Raw genomic sequence first — 19,371 nt, 5'->3', positions numbered from 1 at the left:
AAAATACAAACATATTTACATTGGTCCAGTTTCATTCTTGACCGATGCACCAATAAAATCTGGGAATTGTTCAACACCGGTTTTGCTTATGACCGATGTAGAATTGAGACCTTAATCTTGGGAACACCCTTTACTCATCAGCAATGTTCCCAGCCGCCGCGAGCAACGATAGAGACCCTAACTCCGTTGATCACCATCGACTGACCAAGCCATTTGCGCCCCCTCCGAAGGCCTTGGCCTTCTCATCTTTTCTGTTCGACACCGATTGGATGGGGCGTGAGGTCTACGGTGGGAAGGCAGGGGAGGATGCCTACGCTGCGGGCGTGAGAGCGGGGTCGCTGGGGCTCATGATAAACGCCGTCGTTTTGGGGTTCATGTTGCTGGCGGTGGAGCCTTTGGGCCGCATGGTGGGGGGAGTGAAGACGCTCTTGGGGATTGTAAACTTTATACTCGCGATTGGGTTCGCAATGACGTTGGTTATCACCAAAGTGGCGGAGCACCAGCGGCGGTTGAACCCCGCCGCCGTCGGACACCCAAAATCAGCTTTCAAAATCACTTTTCACCCAAAATCAGCAACTCCCGATTTGTAGCCTCCTCTCTTCGCCTTTGCTCCGGCATGGGCCTCCCCGTCGGCAAACACTATGTCCCCGACAAACCTGTAAATTTCTCTAAACTTATCACATTCGATTTTGATTTTCTATAGAACCCTAATATTTAATATCTCTTTGAATTTGGGGTTTCAGCTTCCCATGAATGACGAACTTGTGTGGGACAACGACACTCCATTTCCCGAACCGTGCATAGATCGTATTGCTGACACCGTCGGAAAGGTGACTTTTTTTTTCCTCTTCTTTTGTATGGAAGTTTTACGACATGACATTAGTGCATGAAATCAATTGTTTTCTTACCTTTTGATTTTGAAACCAGTATGAAGCATTGGCCTGGCGGTGTGGGGGCTTGAGTTTTTTTGCGTCTCTGGGGTTATTGGCTGTGTGGAATGTTTTATGGGATTACGTTTCAAAATTGTAAACCATTTAAGGCTAGTTTGACTTGTGTACAAGATTCAACCAAACCAAATGTCACCATTTACACATGTGGATTTATATTTACATGAACTACCAAGTTTGAACACTGTATTCTTATATTCAATGAGTTGAAATCCATAGAGAAGCATCAGCTGCTATTGAATCTGGAAAATCAAATTCATAATTGAGAACCTTGTCATTAATTTTAAAATGCGGAAAAAGGGTCGAAAATTGTGAACCATGTAAACTCAGTTTGACTTGTGTTCAAGCTTGAAGGAAACCAAATGTCACTGTTTACACCCCTAGTTGTGGACTTGTGTACACGAACTTCAATGTTTGAACAAAGTATTCTTATATTCCCTCTAATTATGGAGGAATGAATTAAATCCTTAGAGAAGCATCAGCTGCTATTGAATCTGGAAAATCAAATTCATAATAAGTACCTTGTCTGTTTTTTTAACATGAGGAAGATTTGCAGCGTGTATACTATAAATATTAGGAATTGTGTCTCCTATTGTTGAATTATAATTGGGAATTGAAAGAGCAACTGTTGCTGTTACAGTTTCTTAATTCATGATTTGAAAACATGTTTGTATGTTACAGGGTCATCCCTCCCTGGAGTAACTTGTGGCTTGTTGCTTCTATAATCCTAACTATGCTTCTTCACATACTAATCTTGTATGTTCGCCCACTGTTAGTTCTTTTCTCTGTAAGTACTTTTTAAAACCCGTGATCCCCATTTTATTGGTGGAAACTCTGCCTGTTTATCCTGTTCTCAAGCAATCGGAATTATTATTATATTTATCGCCATTTGTTTTGACAGGTAACACCATTATCTTGGGCTGACTGGATAGTTGTGCTCTATCTTTCACTATCTTTCTTATTTTAATCTTTCAATATTGTTATTTAGCATTGTCTAAGTATAATTGTGCCTTAATACAATTGAAATAATATTTTATCAACCTCAATGGGTGATCTGTGGTTCTTTTGTGCATATAATTTTTTTTTTTCACCCTCCACCTCTCATTTTGGCTCTTTTGTTTTACAAACATTTTTTAGATTTCTTTCTGACATCTTTAATATACCATTTTCATATTATAAGATTTTGACTTTTAATGTTACAATTATCATGGTGTTTTTGTTTTCATATTTGCAGGCTCTAGAAAGTTCTCCCCAGCCACAGCAGCAAATTGTGACAGATCCTTCTTCTTCAGGGAATGCAGGGAGCTCTTGGGATGATTTCTCAGATACTGATATTTTTTCTGATGAAGTAATCTTTGATCTTTTGCTTTGATGGTTGTTTTCTGGAGTTTGTATGATCTAATTCGTCGTATTATCAAGTTATTTTGTGTCTTTAGTGCCATCTACTAGGGTGGTTTCTACTAGTGCTATAGGACGTGTAATCACTTTCAAACATGAGACAGTTAGGATAGTTTATGTTCCTTCCTTGGGCATCTCATGAAATGTCATCATGCTTCCGCTTGCTTTTACAGATATTTGTGCTAAGAAACAATATAGGTGCAGGTTTTGTTTTATAATATACAGCTTGCTTTTTATTTGATATTGTTTTGTAGGAAATTGAAAAGAATATTTCTGATTCTGAGAATGATGATACCTTACGGACTTTGATGAAAATGGGATATAAGCAGGAGGAGGCTTTAATTGCCATTGAAAGATTAGGTGCGTTATGTATGACCTATTCATATGTTTGGTGTGAGTTGCTAGCTTGTTATTTTGCAAAAAATGATAGAAAATTTTAATTTTATTATTGTTGCTTGTTTTATGATTCCTTATCTTTAATTGATTTCAGCACCTTGATTTGTGTCCTGTGGGCAATTGAGCCGTTAGACAAATAAAAGAATTGCTGGCTAATTATATTTGTTTTCTAGGAGGTTTAAGGGTTGACATTCTATTTGTTGTCAGTTTTTGGATATTTTATATGTTCTCTTAGCACGAATTTTTGTTACACAGCTAAAACACATTCTGGATGAATATTTCATACAGCAATTCCCAATGTGACAAATGTGATTGGAATTTGAATACTCGTAGTTTCAAATGTGATTATGATTTATGCGTGCTTGAAGAATGAAGAATAGCCTTTTTGAAAGATCCAACACCATTTAGTTTCTAGAGATCAGGATCAACTTATCCAGCTTGGCTCCTAGTCAATATCAATATGCATTTTATTGATAGGCTTTTGCTCTCAGTTGAGTCCTAGCTGCTGCCATAATGCATATCAATATGCATTTTATACCATTGTGTACTCAAAATAATGGATAGAACATAAGTTCATAGTAGTTTCCCTTTCCTGGAAATTAACTGTTGCAATGTCCAAAGCAGAGACAAATTCGTTTGTGTTTGGAACCTTAGGAATATACTGCAATCACTTCTTGTCAAACCAAGTAAAATTTTTTACGAAGTTAATTGCTAACACTATAATCAGGATTTACATGCAGATGTAACAACCATAGGTCATGTGTTATATAATCATCTTTAATGTTGCTACTGTTTTAGAATATTGGTGTAGTTTGTACAATCAATTAATAGATAATAAATTTTGCTATTTTTTGCCAAATTTCGTCTTAATCATGGTTATCAGAATTGAGTGTTTACTCGTAAAAACGCACTAGTTTATGAGTGTAGTAACACAAACCTGTTCAACTTGTAAGTAAACTCGTTTTGAATTTGATTGGATTGGATGCTATTCTTCTCATTTCCTGCTTACGGATGTATGTTGCAGCAATTACAATGCTGTAACATTTTCCTTTTGTCCTATGGTTTAGTTCTCTTATTTCCTAGTTGTTAATTTTCATTTGTCATCAACTTTATTTTCTATTTCGTAGTTTATTGCTGTTTATAGGGTTTATTCTTCTTTTATGAACCCTCATTTTTTAATTCTTTGAATTGATAATTGTGTTTGAGATTTATATATATATATATATATATATATATGTTTATTACAGGTAATCAGAAAAAATCTAAAAAATAAATGAAATTTTTTTTTTATAAAAAAAATACAATCTACATCGGTTGTCAAAGTCTTTTTAATATATCTTGTAGATAATACATCTTGTAGTAGATGACTTACAAAGTCTTTTTAATATATGTTTCAAAGTTTTATATTTCAATATTAAATTTTATAAAAAATAAATAGTTAAATTTTAATAATTAAAAAATGTAATAATAAATAATATTTAATAATACAAAAATTATTTTAAATATTTAATAATTAAGAAAATAAATATTGATAAAATATACATCAATTGATTGATAAAGAAAAAGATAGGAGGAGAAGAACAAGAAATAAATGAGAAATGAAAAAAAAGATTAAAAAAAAGCGATAGAGAAGAAAGAGAGAGAAAGAGAAAGAGAAGCAAGAAAGGCAAGAGAGCAAGAGAGATAAAAGAATATGAAATGAAGAAGAGATAAAGAAAAGAGATGAATAGATAGAAAAGTAAAAAATGAGATTGGGAGTTAAAAAAAAAAGAGAAAGAAAAGCAAGAATGTCAAGAGAGAAAGAGAGAGAAAATGAAATATGAGAGAGAGATTTAAAAAAGAGAAAAAAGAAAGAAAGAGTAGAAATAGAAGGGGGAAAATCATGCAAAATCTCAAAGATTTTGGTGAAATTGCTTAATGAGTAAATTACATATAAATTATACTAAAAAGTTTCGTAAAATTCATTATTTAAAATAATCCATTGAAATTTCTATATTGTTTAATACCAACAAACTTTTTTTTTGTAAAAAAACCTCTTAATTAAATACTCGCAAATTTTGATGGGCTCTTGAAAAAATATTGATTATCTTAATTGAATATCATTAGATTTCTACATACTCTTAAAAAACTTAATTGTCTTCATTGAATATCACATGATTTTTTTATAGTTAAAAAATGTTTTGATTGAATACCATAATAAAAAAAATCTTTTAAAATTCATTGCAATGCTGATTTAATTCAGCCCCTAAAAGTGGTTGGTAAAAGAGATATTTTGTAACAGCCTCCAGTCCCCTTTCGGAAACTCTACTAGTAGGAAAATTCATATAACCTCATTACCCCACTGATGTACATCTCTATCAATCTCTCTAAAGAATATCTAATATCAATAAGGGTAAGGTGAGCCACCTTGGTGAGTTTATTCACTATAACCCAAAAAGAATCAAATTTCTTAAGCATCTTAAAGCAAAACTACAACTAAGTTCATAGATACAGAGTTTCACTTCCAAAATGGAACGTTACCATTAATCAAGGATTAGTCTGATGTCCGGGTATTCCTTAATTAATGAGATTTTCAAAAGAATGTCCAAACCATAGGTCGCAAGATCGGAAATTTTAGAGATGTATAAATGCTATAAAGTTGATATTATTTTTTTTTAGAAAATTAAGATAATTATTACAACTTTTATGTTGACCTCAAGAATTAATTATGTCATCTAATATTTTTAAAAATTACAAAATCATAGTGTTTGAGCATAAATTTGACAGCCTAACCTTTTCTCAATAATTTGATCATAACTTAAGTTCTAGACCTTTTTTATTATGATTCATTTGAAGATCCCAAAACCTAATTCTAAAATTATCATGCCCAACACAGAGAGGACAAAATCCTTTTTCCTTCACATGCACCCAGCGTGGCTGAGGTCATGCAACCTCGTAGAAACAACATCAAATGACACTTAGCGCGACTTGTTTGATACCTAGTGCAATATTAATTCTTGAGAGGCTTGGAAGATGTGCGAAAATTGCATATTACGAACTCCAAACCAATCGATAAAAATCACGATTAAAACCTAATACTACTCTATTATACTATTAATTACGTAAATCAATATAGACACCTAATTTCGTTTAGGTCCCACAAATAAAGAAATGGACTTTTGCATTCTCTTGCATCATTCTTGGTTTAGTTGAAGATAGAACCTCCTAGGTTTGAAGTTTAACATATGTCATCATGATGCCTCTCTTTGGGAAAGCAAATGCTTGAAGCTCATTTGCTTTTTCATTTGGCCTTTTGATCCTTTAGTTCAGTGGCCTTTTCGTGCCTCTTGTTGACACTACAAGAAAAACGCAAATTTTCGACGAAAAATTTTCGACGGATAAGAATCCGTCGGAAAATATAAATTTTCCGACACAAAATTTTCGACGGATTTTTGTTTCGGTCGAAAAATTTAAAGATCATAGCACACTTCCTGATGTCCCTTGTTTGAACTCTTCGGGAATTTGATGATCGCTTTTTTGAAATTTATAAATATAATTTTTAATATTATAAAATGAATAATTTTTATTTTTATTTTTTAAAAAATATTTTTCTTTAATTTTATCTTTTTAAAATGACTTAATATGTCTTAAATCCTTATAAAATTAATAAGTTTTGATTTTAGTTTCTGTAAAAAAAAATTTTCATTTTATTTAATCATTTTTAACTACTTTTTATTTTTTTAAAAAAAGATAAATAATTATCTTAGGTGTCACCTATAACAATTATGTACTATATTATCATATTGATATTTAACACCTATAAAATTTTCTTAGTTTTTTAAAGTAAATATTATTTATCTACCTTAAAATAATTAAACTAGTGAATTTATATTTTAGAGGGATGAAAATTAAAGAAAAATATTTTACTCATTTTACAAGTACGAAACAATCTTTATAAATCTTAGAAGGATGAAAAATAAAGAAAAAAATTTACAAAGACCAAAATCAAAATCACCCATCTTATAGGGACTAAAATATATTTAAACCTTCTAAAATTAATATTTTCGATCTTAAAAATTATTTTAAATAAATAATATTTATTTTTAAATATTTATAAAATACTTAGAAATGTTCGTATATTGTCTTTAAAATTATAGTAAGCAAGCTCAAGTGTGAATATTTTCATATTTGTGTGTTTCATGAGTTTTCTATTAAATAATTAGTGTATATATTAGTTTATTTAAGATAAATAGTAGTTTTATATTTTAGAAGAAAAAACAAATTTTTTATTTTCTAGAAGTAATAAGCTTAAAATTACATATATATATATATATATAGGGGTTATAATTATATCGGTGTAATTTTTACTAAGTATTACACCGTTCAATAACTTTATATTAAATGTGAATTTTGTAAATCCAACCGTTAAATTGAAAGTTCATATCACTTTATACGTGTATATCAAATTTTGTTAAAATTGAACAACAACTGGAACGTAATCAAAGTGTTCATATTTTAGTGTATTTTGAAATGAATATATTACATCAATTTTCTTTTATAAAAATGAAGTATCAATTTAACGGTTGGATTTTCAAAATTCACATTTAATATAAATTTATTGAGCGGTGTAATACTTAGTAAAAGTCACATTTAATATATATATATATATATATATATATATATATATATATATATATATATGAGGAGGGTTATAATTACACCGGTGTAAATTTTACTAAGTATTACACCGCTCAATAACTTTATATTAAATGTGAATTTTGTAAATCCAACCGTTAAATTGAAAATTCTTTACTCTTAAATCATATATACAAAATGTTATATTAATCGAAGATGATTTCTTATAAAACAAAATTAAATCTGTCAAAAGATTTATATTTTCGATGAAAATTTTTTTTATAGGAAAAACTATTATTGATGGAATATTTCCGACAAATTTATATTTGTCGAAAATGTAAAAACTGGTTTTAAATTTGATATAAAAATATTATGATATAATTAGATAAGATTTTAAGTTATTATTTTATTAATGGTTGATAATTAGAAAATAAAATAAGGATAAATACATTTTTTGAATTTTATATGTTTGATTTAAGGTAAATAAATATATTAAATTAATTAATAATTTATTTAAAATGTTAAAATTTAATTTATAAGTATGTAATAAATAAATATTTATAATTTTATAAATTATATTATCATTATAAATTATAAAATTAAATAATTTAAATTATAATTTTAAACAGAAATAAGTTGATGTTAATTATAAAAATAAGTACATATAAATAAAGAATAATTGAATATATTATTATTATTATTATTCGTAATATAAAATTATTATATATTATTATTATAGTACAAGTATGAGATTGTATATTTGAGGATGACTTAAATAAATTAATTTGTACAAGTTATACTGACAACATACATATACATTTCGGTAGCTTACTCATCAAAACTTCACAGTTAAGCGTGCTTGATCTAGAGTAGTATAGGGATGGGTGACCTTTTGGGAAGTTTCCTAGAAATTACGCAAGTAAGGGTAAAACACGCTAAAAAATGAAATGTCGTGAAATAGAACCCTTGAGAGGCAAAATATAAGGGTTGTTACATTAATAAGTTTATTAAAATTAAAAAAAAATTATAATTTCTGACAGAATTTTCCAAAGAATATTTCTATTAGAAATTTCTGATAGAATTTTTCGTCGAAATTTTCCGACGGATTAAATTATTTTCGACGGATTTTTTTTCCGACGCCACTTTTTCTGACAGATTTAAATCCGTCGTAAATTTACCCTTTTCCGTCGAAAATTTTCGTCGAAAATTAGCATTTTTCTTGTAGTGTGTGTATAAGCTCGCTTATTCCTTCTTGGTAGGTTTTGTTCTGTCTTGTTGTTTACATGCCTTTCTTTGCTTAGTGGCTATCAACTTTTTGCGTACCTTTATGAAACCACTTTTAGGGGTGCCCTTGTTGGGCTAGGCTTTTGATGCCCCTTTGTCGATACGGTTTTGACCTTTATGGCCTTGCTCGCCTGTTGAGTCTTCCTGACGTTTGAGGGTGCTTTGGCTTGAGAGCTCCCTATGATCCGTAGCAAACACAAGCACAGAATGCAAGAATGCAAAGATAATTCAAAGCAGGAATGGATTGGAAAATAATTTTTTTTATTTGTTGTTTTTTGTATTTTTTTTTTTGTTTTTTGTTTTTTGTTTTTTTGAAATTCCTACCCTTCTGTACACCCTTGTGTCATGTGCATGTAATGTATTTATGCTTATGTGTTATATTAAAAATGCAGATTAATTTTAATTTCAAGAAACTAATTTATGAGCATTAACTATTGATGTGGATGGTTTAGCCTTTAATCGTGTCGAATTCGTCTCTTACCGGGGTGTTTTTTTTTTAACCTGAGGTTTGCACAGTTTGGTCATTCCTTTTCTGTACAGGATATGATCTGTTAGCTTCTTAGATCAAACATCTCTAAACTCTATTTTAGGACGCCTCCAACCTCTCTCCGTAAGTATTCATTGTGCATACTCTGTGTATCTTTTAATACTATCTTATGCCATATGGGTCAAGAGAAAAGAAAGAAAGGGAATGTCTTAATTCATCAAATGGTTTGTTTATAAGAATTTTTGAAAATGGTTTTTAGAATAAAGGTTGGCCAAGGTAGGCTGGTGTTTAGGCTGATAAACAAGCACATTCGAAACAGAGAAACTATTTTTGCATTAGCTCATTTGTTAAAAGTCAAGCAGTGACTTGGGGGTTGTGCTTTGATTAATTGACCCTCCCAAACTACCTTTTGGTTTTCAGCCCGGGATGCTACTTTCGTGTCTTAACTTTTGCCTAGGTCACCCCCTTTGTGAGTTTCCTAGCGGGTCTTGCCTTAATTTTTGTACAGTCCCTTTTTTGGGTTTCTGTCAGGCTTTTATTATTTGCAGCATTTGTGGGGTCGTCACTATTTTATTAGAAGGGAGACACCCTTTGTATTGATTTTATTATCTTGATTTTAAGTCATGATTGACTTGTCCTATTGTTCTTTTATGCGTTGGTATTCTTTTTTGTTTTAACGCACATTAAGTTATCGTTCCGATGATGTCCCTATTTCAAACATGCTTGCTTATTATGGGTTCGTTAATAGGGCTTAGATTAATTTTTTAGAGAGAGAAAAAAAGTGGAATAGAAAAACGTATGGCATTAATATAATATCCTTGATTTACATGTGCCCATTTAATGTAGCTCAAGGGAGGGTGCCTCTTAGAGAGGTTTGGTCCATCTGTCCACTAGAGCTGATTTTTCTAATGTTTGCATGCCAGTGATTTAGAAAATCTTGTGCAAAGGGAGACTTCTCAGCCTTTTCTCCCTTGAAGATGTGGCTGGCTCATATCTCAAGTCTTGTTGCCTTGGATTGTTACGGAAGTTAGGTGACCCAGCTATCCTTTGAGTATCTTTACCTAGCCCTTATCCTGGCTGGTAACCCTTCTTGGTCAACTTGTGTGCTACTAAGCTTTTGTTGCTTGAGACTCTTTTAACATGGGTAATCTCTAGTGCTATGAAAATCATTTCTAGGGCATCCTCTATCGCATCCACGTATGGAATGGTAAGTGGTTTGCTGATGAGTAATTCTTCTTCTACTTGCACCACAATCAGCTTATCATCCACCACGAACTTAACTTTATGGTGGAGCTTGGAGGGTATAACTCGTGCTTGATGTATCCATGACCATTGCTAGGAGGCAACTATAGGTTGGAGTGATAACAGAGCTTGGAGTAGAGTTTTCATAAAGCCTTGGTTGAAGGAATACTCAAGTTGTCTTTCAATTTTCAGCTCGAGCAAACATTGCCCCTTTTTTCTCTTATTATTTTATCCCTAACTTTTGTATAGGACGTATATTATCGGGATCTTTATCCTTTTTTCTACCTAAGACCCTTGTCTTGGGGGGCTTTTTCTTACTCTAACTTTTTCCTATAACGCTCTTTACGGGTTTTTGTCCTAGCGGGATCTTTAACAAGCAATGCCTTCAAGCATAATGCTTCTTCTCTGTTTTAGGATTATCTTGGTAAGAAAGCTCTATTCACTCTACCTTTTGCATTTGAGAAACTCATTCTCCTCCATAGGTTCCTTTCCTTTCTTCTTTGAACTTCTCTTTCTTTTTGGAGGTATTAGCTTACAATTCGCTGGGAGTGTAGACTTGGCCACTCCTAGTTATTCCTCCAACCTCAATGATGTTGGATGAGTCTTTAGATGATGACGCTTAGATTTCAAAGACCGACGACATGACTTTATCTTTGTCGTATGGGAAAGGGTTCAGCGTCTTGATCGTTAACTGTTTCTGCATTCCTTGCACACACACATGCTCAATCAATGTACACCCATGAACAATCACATTCAAATTCATTGGTTGAGCTCCCTGCAAAGAAAGGTGCGTACTATAAGGCAATTCTAACTATCCTCACCAGTCTTAAAGTCCCCCAAGATGCGCCAATTATAAGGACCTAGTATCTCTGTCGCTATCAACTAGCAGACACTAATGGCTTGTCCAAGTATCAAGCTAGAGTAATTGGTTATCACCTTGAGCGTGATTTCTGATAATGACATGTGGGAAACTAAAACCCTTTATACGGCTGACCATACATCAACCACTCCCTATGGTCATCTCTCTTGCCCCTAGGTATAGAGGGAACTGTTGTGTGCAAGGATTTGTGTACAATTTATTTTCAAACAAAGTGAAAAAATCTAAACAAACAAGTAGTTATTAAAGCCACACTAAAAACAAATATTTACAATGAAAAGGGGTAAAAACTTAATTATTTTTTATTTTGCTAAATTTATCACTAAATGGGTCTGACCCTCTTTAAGCTTCCCAGTGGAGTTGCCATCTATGGAACCCAAAACATTTTAATCTTGCGCATAGATGGTTAGGACTTTGTTTTGAAAATATCACCAACTTTGGAATGCCCAAAGACCAAACTAATCCTTCATTGATGGTTTTGAAAAAAGTTTGAAAGAGTCCACACCGATGTTTTACTCAAAACATCAGAAAAAAGAAAGGGTTTTCAAAAGTATATTATAGCCTTCATAGCGAAAATCGGATTTAGGGATCAGTTACGTGTGGGGAAGGTATTTGGCACCCCACAATGCCCTAACTTGGTACCTTATGATAAACTTAGCATAATAATGAAATAATTATATCTTTACCCCTTTTATTTTATTAATCATGCAATAATTTACATTATATTAATTTACAACACGTGTATTAATTCATGATCTACATAGTAATCATTCACGACGTGGGAATAGGGTTATAAATAAATAAAAAATAAGGAGAAAATGGGAAAATAGAAAGAATTAGAACCTCCGAAGCAAGATTTTATAGAAGAATCTTTGAAAATGTGTACAAGGGCGTGTTTTGGCAGCCTTTCGCTCACTATCACTAAAAAATTAACAAAGAGAAGGGGGAAGTCAAATCTGACAGGTGTTTGTGCCAGGTATGAGGTATGTGGAAGAATGAGCCCTAGACACGCTTTTATAAGCACCCAGGGACGGGGAATAGTCGTTCCCAACACTGGAATGGTCATTCCGCGCATTAGAATAACACATGAAATGCCTAATGGGAACGGTCGTTCCCAAACTAGGGTTTAGTTCAAATTTCTTGTTCGGAACGATCATTCCAAGGTTGAGAATAATCATTTCGTGCTAAAATTAGGGTTTTTCGTGTAATGGTGTCTTCTAGGCCTCTCAGGTTCCATCTTGGTCCATTTTTGCGCCTTATTGGGTCCTCAAGGGCTGTTATTCTCATTCTAGAGGTCTTTTGACCCTAGTAGGAGTAGCCAAGACAAAATTTTGGTGTCTACAACATTGTGCTTGAATTGGGAGTTGAAATAGGGCCTTTGGGGGTAGATGAAAATGGGTTTGTTGGGGTAGATGAAGATGGTCTGTGAGGGTAGAAGAAACTAGGCCCGATGGTAATCAAAAGACAAAAGGCCTATGGTGTGTGATGACAAAGAAAGTGAGGAATTCATTCTAGTGTTAATGATATCTGTTTTAGTGCTATTGATGAAGAAATTGATTTATCTTATTTTGTATGATGTACCTATAAAACCTAAACAAGATGTTAGGATAAATCACTTTGAAGGGCCTTTTGGAAGTAAGTCAAGTAATTAATAGTGGTGATTTAGACTTTCTGAATGAATTTCAAGAATCTATGATTACTAAACAACCTAGTTGTAGACTTGTAGCAATCTTAATAGAGGTGGTAGTAGAGAAAGGAAAAATAGGAAGAAAGGTAGGCCAAGGAAGAATAAAGAGACTACACCTAAGCCAACATTTGAGCTTGAGATTGATTTTGACGATTTAGATTTAATGATGACTTATTTAAAGAAGAATATTGTGGAAATGAAAAAAAATATGAGAAAGGGTATTTTTGATACTGAATACGAATAAGAAGAATTGAATAGTGAGATATGATAGAAACCCTAAACTCCAAACCCTTAAACTTGTACATACTAGTTACGAATTATGATAATTAATATCAATTTGATATTTGATTTATCAAAATTTTATGTAACAACTTTGATATTATTGATATTATAAGTTGATTACATTAATTGTGGTTAATATCTATTTTTTTAATATTTTTTTATCTTATAGTTTACATAGTTGTAATTCTAAAATATAAGATTATAATAAGTATTTTTTTATAAAGTTTAATATTTTCTTTTTTTGTTTTATTTTTTTTAATTTAAGTGAATCAATCTATTTAAACCACTAACCTATAGTGGGCTGGGCTAGGTTGCTTTTTTTTAATAAAAAAAAACTCTCCAAAAGGTGAATCAGGTTGGGTTGACCCACCTATTATCCAATCCATGGTGGGTTGAGTTGAGTCGGCCAAGGTTACCAACGACTCTAGGGAAAAGTGATTCACTCAACCAAGATTCATGGATTTCATACCATTTTGCTTAGTGAGATCGTCTTGCTAAGTGAAAACTCATCCTTCTGATATTGGTTCTTCATCTTATGAAGGCTCACTCGACAAAAATAGTTCATTAGCGAAAGACTCAAGAAAACTCTCTCTTATAGGGATTTCTAGTCATTAGCCACTCCTTTTCATGCCCACAACTATCAACATAAACTAAAATCATCACTTTCTCAAGAAATATCCGCATGTAACCATAAAATCTCAATATTTTAATCTTCATCGGGGAAGAAACCAAAAACCTTTTCTTACAATAGAGAAAATCAAGCAATTCTCAACAAATCAACATCAATGACAAATCAATTCATTTTCATTACCACACATACAATGTAGAAAAGTAATAATCAATCTTTCCTTACCTCAAATTAGCTTCTTAGAAGCTAGAATCAAAAAAGAAGTAGAGAAATTTCCCCCATGTTGAAATCCTGACTCTCTTAAGCTAAACCACAACAATCACAACTCTAAAGATCAAAAGGACTTATAGGACAATTAGAAGGAGAAGTTAAGTCCTTATTTCACAAAGCCTTTATCTCCTCGTTTATCTCTCTAAAAACTTAGAAAATGAACATATGAATTTTTTTCCTTTCTTATTTTATCCTTTTTCTTTCTATCTTGAATTTCTCTTATTTTATAGTATTATAACTTAACTATAGTGTGTACCAACCTAGAAACACTAGAATGAGAGGGATCTAGAGATTTTTACAAGTATGACTGTTTGAGACAATATAATCAAGGATGACTTAAATAAATTAATTAGTATTATTTATACCAACAAGATGCATTTATTTTTCAGTAACTCGTCACTTAAAAACTCTACAGTTAAGCATGTTTGACTAGGAGAAATTTAGGAGTAAGTGACTTTTTGGAAAGTTTTTTTAGAAAGTGTGCGAGTGAAGATAAAGCACATTGAAAAGTCTTATATTGATTTGTGGGGACAATCAATGATCCTAAAAATGGTCAAATATTTCAAAAATACTACTCACAGAAAGTTTTGATTGGTGAAGAGTTCTGACCAACGATAAATTATATGAAATATTGTGAAATGGAATTGCTAAAATGTCAAATATGATAGATGTTACATAGTATCCTCTCATCGTTAACCCCTTCAAACAAATCAAGCAATTTCAAAGTAAATATATAGTACAATAAAGCACAAATAATAAAAAAAATGTTGCACATACTTTTAAAATTGGAACATACTATTTGTTAGATGTAGAGAAGGGAGTCCACTTCATTGGATTTATTATATAAAGGCATTCAAATCATCAAATTCCTCTTGCAAAATCTAACTTGTAGAAAAAACTTTTGTTGTTACTTGTTGGTGTTTTAAAGTTTGTAAAACAAATTAGACAAACCAAACGAACACATTTTTTTTATTTGATTATTCTAGCAAATGATAGTACAAATGACTATGTTGTGAAGTAAAAATTCATATTTTGCTTGACCTAAAATTTATGATATATCGGATAAAAGTGCAACAAAATCTAATGTTTTGCAATGGTATTGTAGATAACATTCATAATATTGTATTAATTTTCTTCATCCCAAAGATCGGGAACGAATTTTGCTGGTCCATTGCTCATCAACTTATGTTGCTTGACTTGATCAATCTTTTCATAGTCATCTTTTGTAAGTGACCAATTAAATATTTCTAAATTTTGCTTCATTCTCTCCTTGTTGTAACTCTTCACTGCAATAGTTATCCCTAACTCATACAACCATCTAAGAGATACCTATTACAACATAAAAGACTGTGTTAGTATTCACTCAATACATATATGTTCATTAAATGTATATACTTATTATTTGATGTAGTCATTCTTCTATTTTTTTTTCCTACTAATAAGGTATATCATGTTCTATATAGTATTTAACAATATGTAGCACTAGTATTATAAATTTACAAATGTCTTATGAATAAATTAGTAATATAAGTTTTTCCTTAAATACTCTTCACTTGATTATGTAGTATGGCACAATTTTTACTTAACCTTATCAATAAAATGCATATCTTAACAAAATGTTTACATTTAGAGTCGTAGTTGCTATAATTTTGAATGTCCGTCTGAGGAAATCAAATTACTTAATTAATTACACAAATACGATTGTAATATCATTTTTTTTTTAATTTGTTTCATCAAACAGTAAATCTAAAACTCATTTTGATTGAAATTTCATCAACGTTGGTTGAAAATATGGGTGATGGAAAAAAATTCATTTATCCATGGCTTTTCCAGTTTATGCATGTAAAATTCAATCGACTAAGATTTTTTTTTTTTTAAAAAAAAAACTACTTGAATAAAATTGAATGGGTCAAATAATTAAATGGATGGCTGACAAGTGACAATTCATACATTTAATTTTACATTTAATTTTTAGATTACAGTTAAGTGAAACCAAATTACTTAATTATATTAACACGACAATTTATTATTTTATTGTATTAATTTAATAAACATGTGAATTGAATACTCATTTTGCGATTGAAATTTCGTCATTGTTGGTTGAAAATAGGAGTGGAGGAAAATAATTTATTTTTCTACGGCTCATACATTTTGTGCATGTAAAATCCAATGCAATCGATTAGGATTTTTTTATTATTATAAAAAGGTACTTGAATAAAATTGAATATGATTAAATAATTAAATGGATGGTTGAAAATTTAATGAATCATGTATTTAATATTTTGTGGATTCAAAACAATTCAACATATTTTTATATTTAATTTTTATTTTTTAAAAGGTTTCCTAATAATTTCTTATTATTTACCAATTTTATGACTTAAACAAAATAGTTTAAATTTAAAAATAAAATTTTTAAAATTTCATTAAATAAATAATATCATTTCTTTAAAGTGAATTAAACACACACACACACACACACACACACACACACACACACATATATATATATATATATATATATATATATATATAGGGAGCATATCAAGTGAGAAGAATTTATTATGAGAAGGTGAGAAGGTTAAAATATAACCCTTAGATTAATCAAGTGAGAGATTGGGATTTAATCAAGTGAGATAAAATTAATCTAAGGGTTATATTTTAATCTTCTCATCCTCTCATAATAAATTCTTCTCACTTGATATGCTCCCTATATATATATATATATATATATATATATATATATATATATATATATATATATATATATATATATATATATGAGTATTTTAAATATTCATAAAAATATTTTTTATTTTTTAAAAAAACTATGGATGAGTTAAGTATTCATCCCAACAAAATGTTAATAGATGGTTGGTTAGATTGGTTCTATAAAATGATAATATACTATTTATATTTTTTTAACATTGTCTAATAAATTGTAAATTGATTAATAAATTAATTTTACTTAAACTTTCATTATAATTTAAATAAAATATTATTTCGAGATTAAATCATTCAGATAATGTATGAGTTCATTATTTGGCAAAAAAATTTAATTGAGTTTTACTTATCTCTTAATTGAGTTAGATTAGTTTAAAATAAAATCTTAGAACAGAATGAAAAAAAATATTATCTAACCACTAGTTTAAGATTAAGTACAAAGATGTTACCTGAGCAACAGATTTGCCATGAGCCTCAGCAATTTCCTTGAGCAATTCATTCTCCAAAACATCATTGGAACCCCAAAAGGTCCCAGCTGCTCCCAAAGGACTGTATGCAGTTATGATTATACCTTTATTTTTGCAGTATTCTCTCAACTTTTTTTGGTGCCAAGTAGGATTCATCTCAACCTTTTTGATGGTATAAAGTAATCACAATGAGTTATCAAGTTTATAATTGGTCTAAATTGAAAAGAGAAAAGATATCCAATGTGATTTTATGACTTACTTGATTAACAGAAGGAGGAATAGTAGCAAAAGAGAGAAGATTTTCTAGTTTTTTACGACTGAAGTTGCTAACTCCAATACATTTTGTAAGGCCAAGCTTTTGGCATTCCTCCATTTGTTTCCACACACCTTCTAAGTCAAATGAGGCTAGAGCCTCTTCAGGATAAGGAAACTCCCAATTTCCAGGTTTTACAGCAATGGGCCAGTGAACCAAATAAAGATCCAAATATTCCAACTTCAAAGACCTGCACTAATTTTGTGCCTCACACAGTCAAGTTACTTCAGTATATTATTCAAACTTATGTGCTCAATTATGTTGTGATTTTGAATAATTTTGTAACGCATTAGTAAATCCAATTGTAATTTGGAATAATAAGGGAATTAAGCCTCAAAAGTGTACTATATATATATATAATCTTGATTCTTAATATAAAATTTTGAATAAATGATTTGAAATGAAATTTCAATCTAAAAGAAAATTTTTGAAAAAATATCATGAAATTTAAAGTTATTAAATGGTGTAGAGAACACCATTAAATTAAAAGTTACTAAGATAAAAATTTACCGGTGATATTTCATCCCTCCGGTATATATATTAATATATATAAAATGATTGAATCTCATAAAGATAATTTATGTAAACACACGTGGTAGCTGATGTATGGAATTGAGGAGTTTTTCACTTACTGAAGTGTTTTATTGAGTGCAGGAACAACAAGATGAGGAAAATTATCAGTGCACCAGAGCTTGGAAGTAATGAAGAGTTCATCTCTAGAGGCTATGAGGCCAAGTTGAAGTGCTTCAGCTATAGCTTCTCCAAGAGGCTGCTCTGAGCCATACACTGAAGCAGTATCAATGTGCCTGTAACCAAGTTTTATAGCCTCCAACACTGCCACTTTTGTATCATTAGGAGAGGGAGATGAAGCTGTGCCAAGTCCAATCACAGGCATGTTGTTGTGTTGCTTGGAGCTCCATTGGAGCACCACATGAGGGATGTTTAATGAAAGAGACATGCTTTTGGTCTCAAAATATTGCAAGTATTCAACTTGTCCACCAGTGTTTAAATGTAATGAATATTTGGTTCAGGAAAATGAAGCTATTGCATCCTTTTTTTATAGATACAACATTAGTTTATAGAAACTAAATATTTATCATGTATATGGCAAACTTTTAATAATTAGTTGATTCTTCATTACTCTTTTCCTTCTATTTTGGTTGATATTCAAGATTTTTTTACAAGTATTAACAAATGTGATTGATATTTGAGTTTATTTGTTATATATTGTGGGTGTAAAATGTTTTCCAAGCTAATCAATCCGAAATTATGATTTTAATGTTTTAAGATACTTATTGTAAAAGTTAATAAATTTATTATATATGTTATATTATTTTTTACCCTAAACAATTTAAAATTATTTTTTACCGACAGAATATCATCGCTATACACTTATACTCATAGTATTTTGGATTTTTTTTAAAAAAAAATATATGTAATTTCTTAATTGTTAAATTAATCTATTATTCCATATAGTTTTTTCGAAATTTTAATTAATTCCCTATCTTAAAAACACTTAAAAAAATATCCTTATAATTTAAAATAAAAATTCATTAAATCCGCCACCTACTACTGTGTGGTTGGAATTCTGTTTAATTTATGTTAATGGTACATTATGATATTACTATCATTATTTAATATGCTAAAATCGCTTTTTTCTTATTTTCATTTGTTTTAAATATTTCTAATTAAATCCTTAATTTTAATATATTAATCACACACATAATGTTATGATATATTATTATAGCAATCACCACA

The 19,371-nt window shown here is 30.6% G+C and overlaps 1 protein-coding gene across 5 annotated transcripts; it reads left to right on the top strand.

Annotated features, from left to right (window-relative positions):
- Positions 1-16: 16 nt before the first annotated feature.
- Positions 17-18,296, top strand: LOC109811208 (uncharacterized). Of its 5 annotated transcripts, none has more exons than XM_083076873.1 (5): positions 17-658; positions 744-830; positions 2,182-2,295; positions 2,600-2,705; positions 18,268-18,296. In XM_083076873.1, exons 1-5 carry the CDS (start codon positions 617-619, stop codon positions 18,279-18,281), a joined length of 363 nt encoding a protein of 120 aa, XP_082932999.1. In that variant the 5' UTR covers positions 17-616; the 3' UTR covers positions 18,282-18,296. The 5 variants fall into 5 exon arrangements, with proteins under 5 accessions (XP_082932999.1, XP_082932997.1, XP_082932998.1 ...); XM_083076872.1 differs by lacking the exon at positions 18,268-18,296 and adding an exon at positions 2,997-4,522 and having other exon boundaries at positions 18-658; XM_083076874.1 differs by lacking the exon at positions 18,268-18,296 and adding an exon at positions 2,836-2,897 and having other exon boundaries at positions 18-658.
- The last annotated feature ends 1,075 nt before the right edge of the window (positions 18,297-19,371 follow it).

The sequence above is a fragment of the Cajanus cajan genome, chromosome 6 (assembly GCF_000230855.2).
Source record: "Cajanus cajan strain Asha chromosome 6, NIPB_CcT2T_4, whole genome shotgun sequence".
NCBI lineage: Eukaryota > Viridiplantae > Streptophyta > Magnoliopsida > Fabales > Fabaceae > Cajanus > Cajanus cajan.
This window is presented reverse-complemented; position numbering and strand designations above follow the sequence as displayed.